Genomic DNA, 22,442 nt, shown 5'->3' with positions numbered 1-22,442 from the left:
ATTTACCAGGCCAAAGCCTTGCGGCCTCGGCCTCTCACATAGCGGATATACTAAGAAATTCACCGCTACTCACCGCAAGATCACTGGACCTAAACGCACCCCTAAATCCAGCGGATCTATGCTACAAAATCCCTAAGAAGCTAAATTGAGCTTATCTGATCCCAACTGTCAATTGCTGCTCAGCTATATGCATAGAGACTCTGTTATACGGACTGTTACTATTGCTGCATGTACAGAAACTCTTCAGTAAAAGTTCCTGCAAGTTTTCAGTTAACAGTGGTTGTGGACAATCCTTTATTTCTGCATCACCTATTGCTCTTGGGAAGGGTGGCAATAGGCCTATCAAGATTACAGAATTTAACCCTCACCCTGGCGTCACGAGTGACAAGGGTTAACAGCGCCCTTTATTATCCCGAACAGCAACACCCTAACTACCCTACACCCCACAAGGCTTTCCACACAAATTCCCACCACAGCAACAAAACAGAAGCATTTACAGATCTGATGAGTCCTAGACCCTTCTATGTGTGACTTATAAAGTGGTCAGAATTTGTATGTATACATTGCTACTCCATGGTCCCATAAAATAACCCTGCAATGTCTATAGCCATGGTGCCAACAATTGGAGGTTCAGAAACAAAATACAAGATATATTGAAAACTGATAGGAGCACATGTTGTACTCATAACGGATTTCTACAGAATGAATTATTTATATAAAACTGGAGAATTTCAGAAATGCACCATTAGCATCCGCAGACGTAGGTTTAGTAATATGCATTGTCTCTATAGCTGAGGGTATGTAGAAGCTGAAAGCAATTCAACACGGAAGGAATGTAATGACTGAATGAATTAAAGGTGTTGCTGTGTGAATGACATCTACTGATTTATTGGTTGATAGCCGCACTATCTGGGAAATGTAAAACCTCCTTGCAGCAATTCCGAGTGAGCAGAATTCATTTACATCGCAATAACTTAACTTCTGGAGATACATTTGCACATTGCTGCTTTGTAAACAAACAGCTCAAGTTCAAGTTGTTCATTTCCTCAGGTTACTTTGAAACACTACAATTCTATTGTATTCTTAGAACCACTATCTATTGCCTTCAGTATGACACTATTTATATGGCTACAAAGCATTCCTTTGTTAAAAAAGCAAATTGACATACTGTACAGTGTGGAGGAGTTTATTAAGGCAATGAGTAGAGTTAAGCAAACGGAAACCAGCAAACCCGAGTTTGGTCTGTACTTAGTGTACCTGTCAGATCCCACAAAAAAAATAAGAAAAAATATATATGTTACTCGGTACCTAATTCTGACCATGTACATCAAATTTGTATGTCTCTATCCCCTATATTTATTATAAAAATCCCTATTTTTATGAGCTCACAGTGTTAGAAATTCTCTGAGGGGAAGGGGGCATGTCCATACCTTGTGGTGGTGGGAGGTGATTGGTGTGTCTGCTCATGCAGCCTTGTCCATGAGTCATCTCTTGTCCATGACTCATGGACAAGCCTGATGCTGCTGAAGGACTAATTAATGTCCCAGTAGGTATGGGGACCCCTAGTGGTAGGATTTTCAGGGTTATTAAATATTAAAAAACATTTAAACAGCTAATATTACAAGAGGTCTTTAATTTTTATCAGTAACAACGTATAAAACGTTTTTGCATCTGACAGTGTTCACTTAAAAAAATGCTTAGATTTGCCTGAAGGCAAACTTTGCCTGGTTTACTTTGGCTGAACCTGTTAAAATGTTTGTGCCAAGTGAGGACAGAAGAAAGGAGGAACAGATGACCTCAGGGTAGCCTAGAATATCTTGCAAGTAGGAGGAAAGATCACATGACCTCAAGGTTAGCAAAGGGATTCCAATAATGTCTTGCATACAGCTCTCAGGGGTGGGTCGGAGGCACCACAAAAGCCTATACAAACAGCTGCAGCCACCATTTTAGAGAGAGCAGCTTTAAAGAGCATTTTTGTGTGAGGGAGCGTGTTTGCTTAACAGCCCAAATGGGAGTAGGACCACCTCACTACTATATTCTAAAGCAGTGTACAGAAAGCAGCTAAAAAATGTGTGCTACATTCATTCTGTCAGGGTTAAGTTGTGCAATTGTTAAATGTGTCCATTTTGGTCTGTGGTACACTTTGTCTGTGGTGACAAATTTTACAAATCTGTCGAACCGAAGTTTTAAAAAGTTCACTCATTTCGAGCAATGAAGTCACCCTACTGGTGTAATTCTATTAAAAGTAATATTTGCGCTTAATGTCATATTCCTGAAAGCAACCGTCAGTGGAATTCTACAGAATAGCGAGAAAACTTAGAACAGGTAAGAAATCTATAGCTTGCATTGTCCCTGCACCACAACTGGAGTTATATGGATGCTAAGGCTGGTAGGTGAGCACGCTCTTGTAATCTATCTATCTATCTATCTATCTATCTATCTATATAAAACTCAAGGTGTGTGTGTATGTGTGTGTATGTTCCAGCATCACGTCCAAACGGCTTAAGATATTAACATTAAACTCGGCACACATGTTACTTATATGTCAACAACAAACATAGGATAGGTGATTTAACCCTTACTCACCCCCATTTGCCAGTGTCGGGGTTTTTGTTTAAAGTCCCATACAAGTCTATGGGAAATATATGTTACTGCATAACTTCCAAACGGCTGGAGATATTTCCATAATACTTGGTCACATGTTACTTATATGTCCACTTAAAATATAGGATAGTTAATTTAACCCTTAACTACCCCCATTTGTGAGGGTTGGGTTTTTTGTTTAAAGTCCCATGCAAATCAATGGGAAATGTATGTTACCACATAACTTCCGTACTGCTGGAGATATTTCAATACCTGGTAGACATATTACGGGTCAGGATATGAGGATGGGATATGAGGTCGGGATAGGAGGTCAGGATAGGAGGTCGGGATATGAGGACGGGATATGATGTCGGGATATGAGGACGAGAGAGGAGGTCAAGATAGGATGTCGAGATAGGAGGACAGGATATGAGGACGGAATATGAGGACGGGATATGAGGACGGGATAGGAAGACGGGAAAGGAGGACGGGATAGGAAGTCGGGATAGGAGGTCGGGATAGGAGGTCAGGATAGGAGGTTGGAATAGGAGGTCGGGATAGGAGGTCGGGATAGGAGGTCGGGATAGGAGGTCGAGATAGGAGGTCGAGATATGAGGTCGGGATAGGTGGTCGGGATAGGAGGTCAGGATAGGAGGTCGAGATAGGAGGTCGAGATAGGAGGTCAAAATAGGAGGTTGAGATATGAGGACGGGATAGGAGGTCGGGATAGGAGGTCGGGATAAGAGGTCGGGATAGGATGTCGGGATAGACGGTCGAGATAGGAGGTCGAGATAGGATGTCTAGAAATGAGGACGGGAAAGGAGGTTGGGATAGGAGGTCGGGATAGGAGGTTGGGATAGGAGGTCGAGATAGGAAGTCGAGATAGGAGGTCGAGATAGGAGGTCGAGATAGGAGAACGGGATAGGAGGTTGGGATAGGAAGTCGGGATAGGAGGTAGAGATAGGAGGTCAGGATAGGAGGACGGGATAGGAGGTCGGAATAGGAGGTCGGGATATGAGAACAGGATATGGGGTTGGGATATGACAACAATATATGAGGACGGGATATGAAGTCAAAAGCTTCCTCTGTTGATTTTCCTCCACAACAAGGATTAGAAAGGAAAAAACGGGCAAAGCCGGGTACTCAGCTAGTATATATATATATATATATATATATATATATATATTTATATACATATATATATATATATATATAAAACTCAATGTGTGTGTGTGTATATATGTATGTATGTATGTATATATGTATGTATATATGTATGTATGTATGTATGTTCCACAAAAACTTTCAAACAGCTAAAGATATTAACATGAAACTTGGCACACACGTTACTTATTTGTCAACAACAAACATAGGATAGGTAATTTAACCCTTACTCACCCCCATTTGCCAGGGGCGGGGCTTATGTTTAAAGTCCCATGCAAGTCAATGGGAAATATATGTTACTGCATAACTTCCAAACGGCTGGAGATATTTCGATAATACTTGGTCACATGTTACTTATATGTCCACTTATAATATAAGATAGTTAATTTAACCCTTAACTACCCCTATTTGTGAGGGTTGGGTTTTTTGTTTAAAGTCCCATGCAAATCAATGGGAAATGTATGTTCCCACATAACTTCCGTACTGCTGGAGATATTTCAATACCTGGTAGACATATTACGGGTCGGGATATGAGGATGGGATATGAGGTCGGGATAGGAGGTCAGGATAGGAGGTCGGGATATAAGGACGGGATATGATGTCGGGATATGAGGACGAGAGAGGAGGTCAAGATAGGAGGTCGAGATAGGAGGACAGGATATGAGGACGGAATATGAGGACGGGATATGAGGACGGGATAGGAAGACGGGAAAGGAGGACGGGATAGGAAGTTGGGATAGGAGGTCGGGATAGGAGGTCAGGATAGGAGGTTGGAATAGGAGGTCGGGATAGGAGGTCGAGATATGAGGATGGGAAAGGAGGTCGGGATAGGAGGTCGGGATAGGAGGTCGAGATAGGAGGTCGAGATATGAGGTCGGGATAGGTGGTCGGGATAGGAGGTCAGGATAGGAGGTCAAGATAGGAGGTCGAGATAGGAGGTTGAAATAGGAGGTCGAGATATGAGGACGGGATAGGAGGTCGGGATAGGAGGTCAGGATAAGAGGTCAGGATAGGATGTCGGGATAGACGGTCGAGATAGGAGGTCGAGATAGGAGGTCGAGATAGGAGGTCTAGAAATGAGGACGGGAAAGGAGGTTGGGATAGGAGGTCGGGATAGGAGGTTGGGATAGGAGGTCGAGATAGGAAGTCGAGATAGGAGGTCGAGATAGGAGGTCGAGATAGGAGGACGGGATAGGAGGTTGGGATAGGGCTGCGTATCGGGACTCTCTGCGCACGCGCCGACATCTAGTATGTCCGTGCGGCGCTCTGGTCCTGTATGCGCATGCGTTGATTGGCACTTCCGGCTGCTTCCTTGTGTGTTCTGTTTACTTCCGCACACGCCAGCTCGCGCGCGTCTTTTTTGACAGCGCGGCTGACGTTTGTTTAACCGACATGCCTGGTCCGCCATAATGCTCCGTCTCTGTAAGTAATTATGTATTTATTTGTACACTGTACTACACTCTTGGTGTCAGGCTACTTATAATCTTGTATGTATGTCCTGCCTCCTCTTACACAGTATTGTTCTGGCACTTGTATATTATCTTGATTATGTGATTTTTGTATATATTTTGTTTGTTATGACACTTATGCAAATTAATGATGTAAGCAGTGATGTCACTGCATCCACCATATTTATACCCCATTTATTGCACTTTGTAAACTGCTTGGAAAAGGCTGCATGCCAGCAGCCGAAACGTTGCTCTGTGCACCTTGATGGAATAAACTACCTTCACACTTGTTTCACCTATACCCTGGAGTGTTGCAGTATTCTTTGTGTTTCTATACCATTTGGAGCCCTATGACCGTGGGTCCCCTGCTGATCTGCACCCAACTCTTCATGTCATCCGGTGTGCTGCTACCTTCTGTGTTTTCCACTTAAAATATAGGATAGTTAATTTAACCCTTAACTACCCCCATTTGTGAGGGTCAGGTTTTTTTTTAAAGTCCCATGCAAATCAATGGGAAATGTATGTTCCCATTTAATTTTCGTTAGGCTGGAGCTATTTCATTACCTGGTACACATATTACGAGTCAGGATATGAGGACGGGATAGGAGGACGAGATATGAGGTCGGTTGAGGAGGTCAGGTAGGAGGTCGGGATAGGATGTCGGGATAGGAGGACAAGCTAGGAGGACGGGAAATGAGGACGGGATAGGAGGTCTGGATAGGAGGTCGGGATAGTAGGTTGGGATAGGAGGTTGAGATAGGAGGACGGGATAGGAGGTCAAGATAGGAGGTTGAGATATGAGGACGGGAAAGGAGGTCGGGATAGGAGGGCGGGATAGGAGGACGGGATAGGAGGTCGAGATAGGAGGTCGGGATAGGATGTCAGGATAGGAGGTCGGGATAGGAGGACAAGATAGCAGGACGGGATATGAGGACGGGATAGGAGGTCTGGATAGGAAGTTGGGATAGGAGGTCGAGATAGGAGGACGGGATAGGAGGTCAAGATAGGAGGTCAAGATATGAGGACGGGAAAGGAGGTCGGGATAAGAGGACGGGATAGGAGGTCTGGATAGGAGGTCAGGATAGGAGGTCGAGATAGGAGGATGGGATAGGAGGTCAAGATAGGAGGACAGGATAGGAGGTTGAGATAGGAGGTCAAGATAGGAGGACGGGATAGGAGGTCGGGATAGGAGGTCAGATAGGAGGTCAGGATAGGAGGTCGGGATAGGAGGATGAGATTGGAGGACGGGATAGGAGGTCGGGATAGGAGGTCGAGATAGGAGGACGGGATAGGAGGTCGAGGACGGGATAGCAGGTCGGAATAGGAGGACGGGATAGGAGGACGGGATAGGACGTCGGGATAGGAGGTCGGGATAGGAGGACAAGATAGGAGGACGGTATAGGAGGTCGGGACAGGAGGTCGAGACAGGAGGTCGGGATAGGAGGTTGGAATGTGGCGTCGGGATATGACAACAATATATGAGGACTGCATATGAAGTCAAAAGCTTCCTCCTTTGTTTTTTTTCCTCCCCAAAAAGGATTAGGAAGGAAAAACTGGGTAACGCCGGGTACTCAGCTAGTATATATATATATATATATATATATATATATATATATATATATATATATATAAAACTCAATGTGTGTATGTGTGTGTGTGTATTTTCCAACATCACGTCCAAACGGCTAAAGATATTAACATGAAACTTGGCACACATGTTACTTATATGTCAACAACAAACATAGGATAGGTAATTTAACCCTTACTCACCCCCATTTGCCAGGGTTTGGGTTTTTGTTTAAAGTCCCATACAAGTCTATGGGAAATATATGTTACTGGATAACATCTAAACGGCTGGAGATATTTCGATAATACTTGGTCCACTTAAAATATAGGATAGTTCATTTAACCCTTAACTACCTCCATTTGTGAGGGTCGGGGTTTTTGTTTAAAGTCCCATGCAAATCAATGGGAAATGTATGTTCCCACATAACTTCCGTGCGGCTGGAGACATTTTAATAATACCTAGTACACATATTACTTATATGTCAAATAAAAAAATATGATAGTTAAATTAACCCTTACCTACACCTTTATGAAAAAGATGGGTTTTTGTTTCAAGTCCCATGCAAGTATATGGGACTTCCAGGACCTTACTCCACAAGCTCTGCTCTGCATCTCCTGTTGACACCAGCTTGCAAGCCACACCCCATCTCACAAAGACACGCCCACATTTTAAGCCCCACCCTTTTATTATCTAATCTTTTTGTGCATTGGTCTGGCTTGCAAATCACGCCCAGTCCCACAAAACCACGCCCCCTTCTATTTTCAGCTTACATTATCTTCCTCACAAATCAGTCCCACCTGAGGACAGGATATGAGGATGGGAAATAAGGATGGGATATGAGATCAGGATATGAGGTCGGGATATGAGGATGGGATATAAGGACGTTATATGAGGTGGGGATATGAAGACGGGATAAGAGGATGGGATATGAGATCGGGATATGAGGACGGGATATGAGGTCGGAAAATGAGGATGGGATATGAGGTTGAGATATGAGGTTGAGATATGAGGACGGGATAGGAGGTCAGCATAGAAGGTCGAGATATGAGGATGGGATATGAGGTCAGGATATGAGGACGGGATATGAGGAGGGAATATGAAGACGGGATGTGGGGTCGAGATAGGAGGACAGAATAGGAGGTCGGGATAGGAGGTCGGGATATGAGGAAGGAATATGAGGTCTGGATATGAAGACGGGATAGGAGGTCAGGATATGAGGTTGAGAAATGATGGCGGGTTATGAGGATGGGATTTGAGGTCGGGATATGAGCACGACGGCATATGAGATTGAGATATGAGGACGGGATATGAAGTCAAAAGCTTCCTCCATTGTTCATTTTCCTCCCCAACAAGGATTAGGAAGGAAAAACCGGGCAACACCAGGTACTCAGCTAGTATACCATATATACAATAACACAGCTAGCATTGTATAAGCCCACACACTCATCTGTTGAATCTGTATCCATTAGATTCCGCACACTTATATATTAAGCATTGATAATACATTCACTATGGATGTCACTATTTTACAGGCATGATTACCTAACCAGAGGCATAACTTGGAGCTTTTGGACCCCAATGCAAAATCTATATCTAACTTAGAAAAAACCTCAGTCTTTTTACTTACGTTAGTGCTTCTGAGTAATTATAATGTGGAGAAACTCCTAGAAACTTCTGCACTTCATCCATTACATTAACTGGGTCTGTTCGAAACTGTTGACCATCAACAATAAGCAGCTATAAAAAAGAGAAAATAGTTCTTAGTCATAGATTGTTCATTCTATATATTCACCAAATGAAACTATCCAACAATATTCCATGTAATTGAGCTGGCAAAGCTAGGCTTACTTTTCCATCTGAATCGTTTGGGTCTCTATCACAGATTCAGGAGTCAGACAGTCTACTGCATGATGGACACCAACAGAGCCCAACAGACCCATAGACTTTAATTAGGTCCATTGGGTTACTGTCTGGTGTCCATCATTTTACTTACAAATAGACAAAAAATACTTGCATGCAGCATATTGAATTGAACGGATTATATGTATTTTAATCAAATTTTTTCAAGTTTATTGATAGTAAAGACTTAAAGGGATTATCTAGGAGTAGATAAACTGAGCAAGTTTCCTCAAATAACAGCCCCACACCTGTCCTCAGGTTGAGTATAGTATTGCAGCTCAGTTCCTTTGAAGTGAATGAAGCCAGGTTGTAATACAACACACAACCTGAGGATAGGGGTGGTGCGGTTTTTGAAAAAATCAGCTCTGATTTTATTTTCCTGAGTAACTCATTTAATGAGCAAGGCTGCCCTCTAGCTGTGGGGCCCTGGTTCTATTGTCATATAACATAACTATTGTTACTTAAAGGTGATCGGCAGCCCTAGACACTTATCTCCTATCCGCAGGATAGGGGATAGGTGTCTGATCGCGGGGGGGTCCGAACGCTGGGACCCCTGCAAATATTCTGTACAGGGCCCCTGCTCTGCCATGGCTCTCCCGTGCAGAGGGTCCCAGTGGTCAGAGCCCCCACAATCAGACACTTATCCCCTATCCTGCATATAGGGGATACGTGTCTAAGACTGCAGTACTCCTTTAATATAGTGTATGTGCATGTTTGATCTATGGATACTGTCTATCTGAATATATATATATATATATATATGTTGTGTTAAGCACTAGAGAGTGTCTTTGCAAGTCATGATCATACACACATCGGGTCTCAGAATTTCAAAATGTTACACTTGTTTTGCAATCTTAAATATTTTGCTCTTTGATTAAATGTAACAGAAAAAAAATCAAGATAAAAATCAAGATTAAAATCAAGATTAAAATCAAGATAAAGTACATGTTACTATACGATACTTTGCCCTATATCTTACCAAAGTAAAATATTCCTTTCTCCTCTTAGGGGTGACTATGATGTAGAGAAGTACAGGTGTCTACCCACCTATGTTGCAAAAACTCCCAAAAATAAGAATAAGTAAGTGGGGGGGGGGGGGGAGGGGGAGGATATGAAATAAAACTTAGCTTTTAATCAAATCTATTAAAAGACATGTGTATTGTGATTTGCAAAATCACAGAAGATACTGATAATGAACATATATGCAAAGTGCCATGAGTCTCAGGTTCTAGCTAAGGAGAAAAAGCACCGGTAAAGCAAGCGGAAGATCAACTCATAGTTCCGGCATTCTAGCAAATTCTCCAAATGTGCACCCTCAGTGGCGGGGAGCCATGCAATCCTGCCGGCTACTGACGCTCATGTGGGAGAGTTGCGCCGTCTGCCGACATATCCGGATCCAGGACAGTGGGCAACGCTAGGTACGAAGGCTTTCCACGAACCCAACACCAGGATCAGGAGGCTTGTCTGTTAGTGCAAGTCTGACGTGACAGAGTGCCGAGTGGATTAACCCACTATAGACGGGTCCGTATGCCTTACTAGAGGGCCGCCTTAGCTGACAGCCAAACTACACTGAATGGCCTAAATGGTACAAAGCCTATAGTGCACCTTCGTGACAATATGGTCGAGGTGTACATGATGAAAACCAGATGGCCTATTCAAAGTTTTATAATAGGCCGTTATACATGATAAATATTTAGAACCTAATGACATCCAGAGATGGGCTCCAGTGTGTAATATCACAATACTGGAGACCCGGATTGCTGATGGAAGTCTGACAGCAATATGAACGTGCCCTTATCTGGCTCCTTTCCAAACCCCTCATAAAAAAAACCCCACCAAAACGGCCCCATGGCGTTTTTTCATTGAAAAAACGCTGCGGCCAGATGTTAGCTGTAAATTAATGAGAAATCGTAAAATTATTTTTCCACTGTGTTTTTCAGTTTGGTGTTTTTTTTTCTCTCCTTTTGAAGTTTTTTCACTCTTTTTTGGCGTTTTTCAGCTCCTTGGCGGTTTTGTAAAGTCGCAGCATGTTGAGCCTATGTTTTTTTCTCCCTGAAATTGTGGCGTTTTTCTCCCGTAGAAGTCTATGGGAGTAAAAAAAACACCAAGAAAAATGACATGTGGGTTTTAACTTTGTGGCCGGTGATTTATTATTTTTTTTTTGTACTTTAGCGATCCAAAAAAAGTGATGGAGATACCTTTTTTTTTTGTACTTTAGCGATCTCAAAAAGTGATATTTAATAAAATTTCATAGGGTACCATTAAAAAAAATAAAAAAGAAATAGTAGTGATGGAAAATTTTTTAGATTTTCCTAGGGGGGGGGAGGGGTAACAGAAAATATAGATTTTATAAAGACTAGAGGTGAGTATCAAAGTATATTATTCTTCCTTTTAATGCTCAAAAGCAGAAAGAACAAATTAATATAACAAAACATCATGTAAGAAAAAAAGAATATGGTGTCCTAGCAACCATGTGTGACACCCCTAGGATAATAACCAATCATGTCCCGGCATAGGCAATATTAGTAATCTCCGACTCCTCCTCTCCCTCTTTCTTTATGCGAACCGCAACGGAACTGGAACCGGATAAGACAACGAGGACACCAACCATACAGATAACTCAAACAACTCTGCGATCATAAGACGTCTACGACCGCCAATGCGAACCACCCAACGGGAAGCATCCTATAGACTCCTGAACGAGAAGAGATGAATCCACCAGGAAACCCTTTCGACACAACTCAACAGAGCTCAAGCCAACCATCTGTCGGCCATTCAAGAACTGCAACAAACTGAAACCCTATTTCTTGATCAGCGATCAATAACCTGAAAAATAAAGCAAATAAACATTACAGGGATGGGAAGAATGGGAGGGATGATATTCACCTCCTATCTTTATAAAATCTATATTTTCCATCACCCCTCAGGTGGCTCGTATCAAAGTGCAAATTTAAAGTACATAACCAATACAAGTAATAAAATACAATAAAATACCTTATAAAACAGACATTGAAACATGACTTTTTGGTCTAAAATAAAATGTCCTAAAAGTATTTTACAGACGACCAGTCTGCCACCTTCAATATTTCAGATATGGACCCCCCAGTCTGCGCCACCTTAGTAGACTTGGCACTTCTAGTGGAGTGAGTTGTTAATTGAGATACATCAATACCAGTCATAGACATAGTCTGCCTAACCCAGCACGCTAACGTCTGAGAAGAACCTGGTAAGTAACAAGGGCAAAAAGAAATATGAAGCTGAGAAAGGTGAGAAGCTCTGAGCAAAACCATCCTATGTTCACAAGCCTTTAAACATCATATCACGCAAAGTTTTGCGTGATCCGGAAAACTAGGATAGAAAACCTAACGCAAATTTGTTTTAGTACGACCGCATATGGAAAATTGAACGTCATGCGGAGTGTACTGTCTCCGCGAAATATTGTTAACATAGTTAACTTAAAAGATAATAATCGAAGAGACAAAGCATCATTGTCTTCCCATGAGGAAACCATGTGAATAACAATGTAAACATCCCATGTAACCAGGTAATGTGGGGAAACGGATACCCCTCATAAGTCTGCAGACCAACGAATGCTGACCCGCGGACATCCCATCTACATGGGCATGAAGGGTAGATATGGCAGATTTATACACATTCAAAGTTCTATATGCTTTACCAGAATTGAACACTTCTGAGAGATAATTCACAATAAATGAAATAGGGGCAAGTATGGGATCCACCTGTCATTGTAAGCACCAACAAACCCAAAATCCCCAGGCTGATCGGGAGGACCCGATGGGGATGACCCGAAATCAACCATGTCATCAGAGGCAACAGCCCTGACCGCATGCAATTCTGACATCGATCCTAGAAGAATTAAAGGAAATTGAGGACAGATTCTCGAATAATCTATGGTTATCCCCAGAACTTGGAGAAACCAAGACTGAGTCGGCCACCATGGCGTAATCAGAACCAAGGCTGCCCTTTGAGTTACTGCCTGTAACAACACCCTGGGAACCATAGCGAATGGAGGGAAAGAATATGGCGTCCCTTGTGGCTGAAGGAAGGCGTCCATCGCCAAAGCCTCCGAATCTGGTCTTCAACTGAAATACTGTGGTAGTTGATGGTTGAGCCGTGAGGTGAACAAATCCATCTGAAGGGGACCCCACAGAGACTGCAACTTGTGAAAGGCTGCAATCTGTCAGATACCGGGAATTCCAATCCTCAATCGTATTGATATCCCTGGAAGCTACTCCGTCTTCAGTATCACATTCTTTTGAAGGCAAAAATGCCACAAGTATCTTGAAATGGACATCAGCATTTTTGACTTAGTTCCTCCAGAGCGGTTGACATACTGCACGGCTAAAATGTTGTCCATGCTAAGCATGATACAGCAATTCGACCTGTGGTAGGCGAGGCTTTTGAGGACAAACGAACCTGCCAGAAGCTTCAGACAATTGATGTGTAATCGGGCCTCTTCTGCCGACCATTTCCACCCTGTGGAGGAAGAGCCCCAACCAAGCAGACTGGTATCTGATTCTATTATTAAATCCAGTTTGGAATTGAAAATGGTCTTCCCATTCCAATCCTGTACATGACGAAGCCACCAAAGAAGCTCTTCCTTGGCCTCCTGAGAGGAACTTCATCCGAATAAGCCCATCCTTGCGTTAGATGTCTGGTCTTCAGACATTGCAATGCCCTGTAATACAGCTGGGTGGGAAAAATCGCCTGAATGGACGCAGCTAACAACCCTATGACGCGAGCAACCACTCTCAGAGAGACCAATTGCTTGCGAAGTAAGGCCCGAATCTCCTTGTGAATCAACGATAATTTCTTCACAGGAAGACTTAGTGTTGCCGATTGGGTGTTTACTAGGAACCCCAAGAATTCCATCTCCCTGGAGGGTTCCAGAATAGATATCTTTTTGTTTCTTAGAAAACCCATTTAACTTTTTTGTAACAAATTTTTATTTTTTATTTTAAACAGGGAGCAATTTATGTGGGTGGGCAGGGAACTAAAAATGTAGCCGACAAGAATAAAAATGTAGAAAGGGGCCATTTAAATATAAAAATAATACACTGCTCAAAAAAAGTAAAGGGAACACTTAACCCCTTAAGGACTGAGCCCGTTTTCCCAATTCTAACCATCGTCACTTTAAGCATTAATAACTCTAAGATGCTTTTACCGATTCTTCTGATTCTGAGATTGTTTTTTCGTGACATATTCTACTTTATGTTAGTGGTAAATTTTCATCGTTACTTGCATCCTTTCTTGGTGAAAAATCCCCAAATTTCATGAAAATTTTGAAAATTCAGCATTTTTCTAACTTTGAAGCTCTCTGCTTGTAATGAAAATTGATATTCCAAATACATTTTATATTAATTCCCAAATACAATATATCTACTTTATGCTGGCATCATAAAATAGACATATTTTTACTTTTAGAAAAAATTAGAGGGCTTCAAAGTATAGCAGCAATTTTCAAAATTTTCATGAAAATTGCTAAATCTGAAGGGACAGATGTTACAGAACTACAACTCCCAGCATGCCTGGGCAGTCTAAGTATGCTGAGAGTTGTAGTTTGGCAACATCTGGAGGGCCACCGTTTGGGCACCACTGTAATAGTGGTCTCCAAACTGTGACCCTCCAGATGTTGCAAAACTACAGACAGCCTTTGGCTGTCTGGGCATGCTGGGAGTTGCAGTTTGGCAACCAGTAGGAAGGGCAGCAGTAAATATCGCTTACTGCCCCCTTCTTTTTTTCCCCCACCGTCGCTTTCCTACCTGCGCCGCTGATCTCCGCAGTCTCCAGCGATGATCTGCGGTCCCCACGGCATCTTCTGCACAGGTACAGGCTGCCATCTTCTCCCCCCCATCTGCCCGACATCCAGGGGTGGGCAGAACGGGGGGTTTCCATGGCAACCCCCTGTCGTGCACTGCCATTGGTCAGAACTCAGTTCTGACTAATGGCAGGGGATAGGAGGAGATCGCAGCACTGCGACCTCGCTCCTATCCCTCAGGATGATCGGGGCTGTCACTGACAGCTCCCATCATCCCTATTTTCCGGGTGATTGGGTCACCAGAGACCCGATCAGCCCGGAATAGGAGAAAATCGCATGTCTGAATGGAAATGCTGTTCCATGTTGGGAGTAGTAGTACATGTACTAATTGACAGATTGCTCCGGGTGTCACTTCTGACACCCGTTGCAATCCTCCTGTATAATTTATAGATGCGGGTGGGTGGCCGGCCACTCTTCTATGGTCACCTGCACTGCTGTATATATATACACCTATTCATGTTTCCCACAGAGAACTTTGATTGGCCGGATAGTTCGAGCCAGTCACAACTCTCTGAGGTAAATATGAATAGGTGTATATGTATATATATATATATATATATATATATATATATATATATATACACATACATATATATATATATATATATATATATATATATATATATATATATATATATATATAAAGAGCAGGAAAGCAGCACTCCAGAGGAAAAAAGGTGCACGGGTGCCTACTGTGTCAGGTCCAGGTTGGGAACCCCTCTAAGACACAAAGCAAAAATGGACAGTGGCACACCAAGTGAAAAAAAGAAAGATGGTTTATTAAAAAAAACGTGTTAGGCAACGTTTCAGCTGGCTCACCCAGCCATTTTCAAGCCAGCTGAATGGCTGGGTGAGCCAGCTGAAACGATGCCTAACACGTTTTTTTTTAATAAATCACCTTTCTTTTTTTCACTTGGTGTGCCACTGTCCATTTTTGCTTTATATATATATATATATATATATATATATATATATATATATATATATTTACACATCAGTGCAGGGGACCGGAGAAGAGCGGCTGGCCGGCCGCATCTATACGTTAAACAGGAGGATCATAACAAGTGTGAGAAGTGACAGGAGATCTGTCAATAAATGCAGGCACTACAGTTCCCAGCATGGAGCAGAGTTTGCTCCATGTTGGGAGCAGTAGTACCTGCAGTTAAAGACAGATCACAGTGGGGGTCACTCCTGTCACCTGCGATTGTCCTTCATCCTTCTGAGATGCACAGCAGCTCTATACAGCTCTCGCATCTCTGCACTATACACCTGCCGGCCAGTGATCTGAATATAAATTCACATCACTGATTCATATATCCCACTGAGAGCTGTGATTGGGTGCCACCATCCAGACAATCACCACTCTGGGCTCCGAATATGAATGAGTGATGTGAATTCTATTCACATCACTGGTCGGCCGGAGTATAGTGCAGAGATGCGAGCGCTGTATGTAGCCGCTCCGCGTCTCTGCTATATTATGAACGATCGCACCGGGTGTAAGGAGTGAAACCCGGGGCGATCTGTCTATTAGTACAGAAACTACTACTCCCATCATGGAACAGTGTGTTGCATGCTGGGAGTAGTAGTACTACCTAAAAAAAAAAGTGAAAAACACACACATTTTATTAAACACATTATTAAATGACAGTTCTAATAAACATTTTAACAAAATTGATTATAAAAGATATATCATTTTTACATTTAAAAGTCCTTTTCAAATTTTTATTATTGTCAGCTACATTTTTAGTTCCCTGCCCGCCCACATAAATTGATTCCTATTTAAAAATTAATAAAACATTTTTTGTAAAAAATATAAATTTCGTTAAATAAATTTTTTTCTATCCCTACTGCATCCCTTTTTTTTTTTCCAAACGCCAAACACAGGAAAATGCTGTGGCATTTTTTTCTGGTGGAAACTTACCGTAGCCTAACAGCACAAAAAGGGATTAGATTACATTCTGCTTATTAAATTTTATGAAGAGTGGACAAAATGAAGGAGGGAAGAGGTAGTGATTGGAAAGAGACAGGAGCAAACAGAGGCTTCAAAAAGACTAAATTTGTTTACTGCATTCGATCTCACACCATTGCTCAGCACTGCTCTATACTGCCATTGTATAGGCTGTACCATAAAGAAGAGCAGGATCCCCTCTTCTGTGTGTGTGGTGTATGGAAGATATTGTAGAGTTTAGGCTCAACCCACTAGCTCTGTGACAACTGAAAATTATAGATGGCTCTTGCCCAACATAAATCTAATGTAAAATGCCATATACAGTTAATAACGTCTACTAATAGTGCTACCCCCACCGCCCCCCCATGTAAACACACATGACATTATATATATATATATATATATATATATATATATATATATATATACATATATATATATATATATATATATATATATATATATATATATATATACTTTAAAATGTAAATTATAATGGTTTGCTCCTTTTGGTGTTAACTAGTTTGTACCATAAATCATTGCCATTCCAGTATAAAAGAGTACTGCCAACCTTGGCATGGCATTCCATTTCAATCCCTTGTAAGATAACAGGGGGCAACTAAAATTGTAGCATTTGGGTAAAGGTGCACAGCTACCTATTTATGAGAACCACAGCACCAGAGGGGCATAACTATAGAAAAGGTTGCACATTGTGGAGAGTTTGTCATGATCTGTTTCAATGAATTTCTTTTTACCCTTTTTTGCCTGGGCGTATGTCATCTGTACTTCCCTCACACTTATTAAAGAGGTGCAATTTCTTTATAAATAGCAAAGTAACTGAGAAGTAAAAAAGTTTTTAAGTATGGTTTAGGTCTGCATAAGATTGCACAAAAATGTGAATTCTGAAAGAGATTTATGAAAATTGTGAGGTGAATTTTTGTGAAAATGTAAATAAAGAAAAAAGCTAACCATACCACACTACATTCAAGTTGTTTTGTTAAAAGTCTAAATAAGTTGTGCAAAAAGTGTGCAACTTTTTCACCCATTGCACAAAAATTTGCGACAATTTAACACCCCAAAAAAAAAAAAAAACAAGGTAAAATTAATGATACATTCCCTATTTAGGTTCTAGAGGCCCAATAGCCTCTGCCCATTAAAAAAAGGGAGGTCCTGTTACAAATTTCTTATCAGAGCCCCATACCTTCAGGTTATGTTTCTGCTTGGCTTTACAGTAGAATCTTTCATTGTATTAACACCCTCAAGCATAAATCTTATATAAGATAAAAATTGAAAATTTTCCTGCTTAACTATAAATAATAAATTATTTTAGCATTGCTGATACTGATAGTTTTTTTTCCAGAATTTAGGACATCATTTTATATGCCTTACATGGGTTACTAGAGGCTGAAGATTTTTTTTTTATTTTTAACAATTTCTCTTATTTTTACACAACTCCAAATGTATTTCGGCATGACAGGTGCCCCAAGAAGTGCAATCTATCTGTCAACTAAACATTTTCAATTCTCTTTAAATGATAAAATGTATGGAACATGCTGCTACATATAAACAGAGCAAACAAAACTAGGCTATGTGCATAACAAACAGTTGTCAAGCCTGTAGTTTACAGATGTATACAATGTTTAGCAATTTTTTGAGTATTTTTTATTTATTTTTTTCATTTTTGGAGGTGACAGCAGCATGGTGGGACTCGCAAGAAAGTATCACCTAAGTGATTAAACAGATATGCCTGCACAGGATACAACTGTCTTGTTGACTTTACCATCTGTCCCAAGAAGTGTCTAACAATGAAGATGATGTATTGCCTCCCAGTGTTGTTTCTGACATTCATCTGACAAGTACTAGATATTTTGCCTTATTATTTTGAAATATCTATAAATTTCTCAGCTATGGAAGACACCATGCTTATTTGAGCATTTCATATTCACAGATTTTCAGAGCAAGAGAATATATTGTTATATAGGCTGAAATGACAACACCTTGAGAAAATGTAGAAAGCTTCATGATATCTCATTCGTTCTCATTTGCTATAACCCATTTAATTAAGATGACACACAGCCAGCATGTTATTTTATTAGGATGCATATATATACAGTTATAATCATACCATAAAAATAGAATATTGAGAGGAAAAAGCTCAGTATATTTCTGTAAAATGACACAATCAAAGGGAATGTGACATATAAAATTATGTCTACACAAATAATTAACAGCTCACGTCTTTACTTTTGACAATGTCATAAATAATAGAAAGTGTAGGGAAAAAGATTTAGAGTGAAAATCACAAATTGTGACTTCAGTTTTTTTCTTGGTATTTAGCTTTACACTGCATTAGGAAAAAGAATATTGCAAAAAAAAAAAAAAAATAGATAAATAACCACGTGGCCTTTGGGAAATTAGGCACGGTTGAATATGGTAACAACAATCTTCTTTTGGTAGCTGTAAAGCAGATTAGCAACAGTAAGGTTTAGAATTTTAGAAAAATTTGATTTGGCCGTTTCACCGAATTTTCGAAATAAATTTGTTTCGGTACGAATTTATTCTCGCTGAATCGCTATTAAAAACGGCCATCTCTTCTTCTCATTTAGCCTGCTATAATTTTTTCCTTCCTTTTTTCTTTATTCTTACCCTCGCTTGCTCCTCCCTTACTTTCCTTGCTTTGCTCTGTATTGCTTTCTTCCTTCACTCCCTACCTTCCTTTCATCGGGGAGCTATCACTATACGCTCCACTCTTTATAAGTCGATCACTGTTTACTCCTTGGTTTGAAGTGTTTGATATACTCTGGTTGTGGAACCTTATCTCTAATAGTGCTACTGGTGCTCTTCATGATTCCACTATATTACCTGTCAATGTTTTAGCAACATACTTGGCTATATTGCACAAACTATAGAACCATGTGGAGCATTGTTATGGTATTGAGGTTGTTGTACATTCTGCATTGTTTTTCTATGCACCTGTTTTGTTCACTGATCTTAATAAAAATGTTACTTTGAAAAAAAAAACGGCTATCTCTGGCCTACAGAGAGCCTCAATAGGGGTGTAGAACACTTTGCCTTGCTGTAACACGCATAGGGTGTGTGTTGGGTTAGTGAAATAATACTGTTATTCAGTATGACATGCAGATCAGAGGCGTCGCTATTAGAATCACTGTCGCAGAGCCTGAAGTTGGCATCAGTGTGAGGAGACCATATAGCAGCTGAATGACACAGCCGGGAAGTGGCGGCAGCATGAGGAGACCATATAACGGCTAAATATCACAGCCGGGAGTTAGCAGCAGCATGAGGAGACCATATAGTGGCTGAATGACACAGCCTGGAGTTAGCGCCAGCATGAGGAGACCACATAGTGGAAGAATGACCCAGCGTGGAGGTGGTGGCAGCATGAGGAGACCATATAGTGCCTGAATGACACAGCGTGGAGGTAGCGGCAGCATGAGGAGACCATATAGTGGCTGAATGACATAGCCTGGAGTTGGCGGCAAGATGAGTAGACCATGTAGTGGCTGAATGACCCAGCGTGGAGGTGGCAGCAGCATGAGGAGACCATAATGTACCTGAATGAAACAGCCTGGAGTTGGCGGTAGCAGGGGGAGACCATATAGTGGCTGAATGACACAGGCTGGAGTTGGCGGCAGCATGAGGAGGCCATATAGTGACTGAATGACACAGCATGGAGGTGGCAACAGCATTGGGAGACCATATAGTGGCTGAATAACCCAGCAGGAGGTGGCGGCAGCATGAGGAGACCATATAGTGGATTATTGACACAGCCTGGAGTTGGTAGCAGCATGAGGAGACCATATAGTGGCTGAATTACCCAGTTTGGAGGTGGCGGCAGCATGCGGAGACCATATAGTGGCTGCATGACCCAGCGTGGAGGTGGCGGCAGCATGAGGAGACCATATAGTGGATTATTGACACAGCCTGGAGTTGGTAGCAGCATGAGGAGACCATATAGTGGCTGAATTACCCAGTTTGGAGGTGGCGGCAGCATGCGGAGACCATATAGTGGCTGCATGACCCAGCGTGGAGGTGGCGGCAGCATGAGGAGACCATATAGTGGCTGAATGACACAGCCTGGAGTTGACAGAAGCATGTAGAGGCCATATAGTGACTGAATGACCCAGCGTGAAGGTGGCGGCAGTATGAGGAAAACATATAGTGGCTGAATGACACAGAAGAGAGTTGGCAGCAACATATACTAGCTGAATGACACAGCCTGGAGTTTGCAGCAGCATGAGGAGAACATATAATGGCTGAATGACACAGGCTGGAGGTGTTGAAAGCATGAGGAGACCATATAGTGGCTGAATGGCACAACCTGGAGTTGGCGGCAGCATGAGGTGAACATAAAGTGGCTGAATGACACAGCCTGGAGGTGGCGGAAGCATGAGGAGACCAAATAGTGGCTGAATGACACCGCCTGGAGGTGGCATCAGCACGAGGAGAACATATGGTGGCAGAATGAGACAGCCTGGAGGTGGCAGCAGCAGCATCAGGAATCCTCAAAGTGACCTGGTGACATAGTGGGGCGGTGGGTGGCAATACCAGTACCCAGATACAAAGGTGAGTGAAAGAAGGAGAACTTGGCATGAGATGTGTGGCATCAAACAGGTGGCAGGATCAGAATGGTAGCTAAGGCAGGTAGGCAGAACAAAAAGGTCTCTTTTGTAAAAGTGTTAGTGTGCACAAGTAAGTATTGAGGATATGCATTACGTAAAACTTAACTTTTAATAATATGCTTAGGATAAAATATTTGAACCCCAATTTTTTTTTTTAAATCAAACAAAAGGAAAGGTGTGCTAAAAACACCATGTGCCACCTAAACCACCAAATATTGATGTGATGCAAAGACCCCTGCCATTTCCCAGGGTTTTTAGGTGGAAATATTGGTTCCTGTGTGGGCCGACCTTTTTCAGACGAGTTACACTTTCCTTGAAAAGGTGGAAGGGAACAACGTATTGTCCATTGTAGCAGGTGGGGGTAAAAACTTCCCCTGTAAGGCCCTACTCTCACCCTATTAATTTCCTTCTTGGCAAGTGTTACTCGCCCTAAAAAGGGTCGTCCCACACAGGAAAATCTCTCTATTTCCATCTAAAAACCCTGGGAAATGGCAGTGTTTGTAGGGGGAAATAGGGAGAGGTTCCTGTGTGGGGCCGGCCCTTTTTAAATCGAGTAACACTTGTCAAGAAGGGAATTAACCCCTTAAGGACAAGCCCATTTTGACCTTAAGGGCCTGAGCATTTTTTTTGCACATCTGACCACAGTCACTTTAAGCATTAATGTTACGCCTAGCGCTCCGGGTCCCCGCTCCTCCCTGGAGCGCTCACGGCGTCTTTCTCCCTGCAGCTCCCCGGTCAGTCCCGCTGACCGGGAGCGCTGCACTGTCATGGCCGTCGGGGATGCGATTCGCACAGCGGGACGCGCCCGCTCGCGAATCGCATCCCAGGTCACTTACCCGTCCCGGTCCCCTGCTGTCATGTGCTGGCGCGCGCGGCTCCGCTCTCTAGGGCGCGCGCGCGCCAGCTCTCTGAGACTTAAAGGGCCAGTGCACCAATGATTGGTGCCTGGCCCAATTAGCTTATTGGCTTCCACCTGCTCCCTGGCTATATCTGATCTCCTCCCATGCACTCCCTTGCCGGATCTTGTTGCCTTGTGCCAGTGAAAGCGTTTAGTGTGTCCAAAGCCTGTGTACCTGAACTTCTGCTATCCATCCTGACTACGAACCTTGCCGCCTGCCCCCGACCTTCTGCTACGTCTGACCTTGCCTCTGCCTAGTCCTTCTGTCCCACGCCTTCTCAGCAGTCAGTGAGGTTGAGCCGTTGCTAGTGGATACGACCTGGTTGCTACTGCCGCAGCAAGACCATCCCGCTTTGCGGCGGGCTCTGGTGAAAACCAGTAGCCTCTTAGAACCGGTCCACTAGCACGGTCCACGCCAATCCCTCGCTGACACAGCGGATCCACAACCCGTAAGCC

General features: G+C 42.5%; 1 protein-coding gene across 3 annotated transcripts in view; it reads right to left on the bottom strand.

Annotated features, from left to right (window-relative positions):
- The window catches only part of LOC130361911 (bifunctional heparan sulfate N-deacetylase/N-sulfotransferase 3-like), a 361,861-nt gene that overhangs the window by 11,584 nt on the left and 327,835 nt on the right, over positions 1 to 22,442 (bottom strand). For all 3 annotated transcript variants that reach the window (XM_056565591.1, XM_056565600.1, XM_056565609.1), the window contains exon 12: positions 8,390 to 8,499. In XM_056565591.1, coding sequence (XP_056421566.1) covers positions 8,390 to 8,499 — 110 coding nt within the window. The remainder of the gene's footprint in view (positions 1 to 8,389; positions 8,500 to 22,442) is intronic.

This window comes from Hyla sarda, chromosome 1 (genome assembly GCF_029499605.1).
Source record: "Hyla sarda isolate aHylSar1 chromosome 1, aHylSar1.hap1, whole genome shotgun sequence".
NCBI classification, from domain to species: domain Eukaryota; kingdom Metazoa; phylum Chordata; class Amphibia; order Anura; family Hylidae; genus Hyla; species Hyla sarda.
The sequence above is the reverse complement of the archived record's forward strand: the minus strand, read 5'-3'. Positions and strand labels throughout refer to the sequence as shown.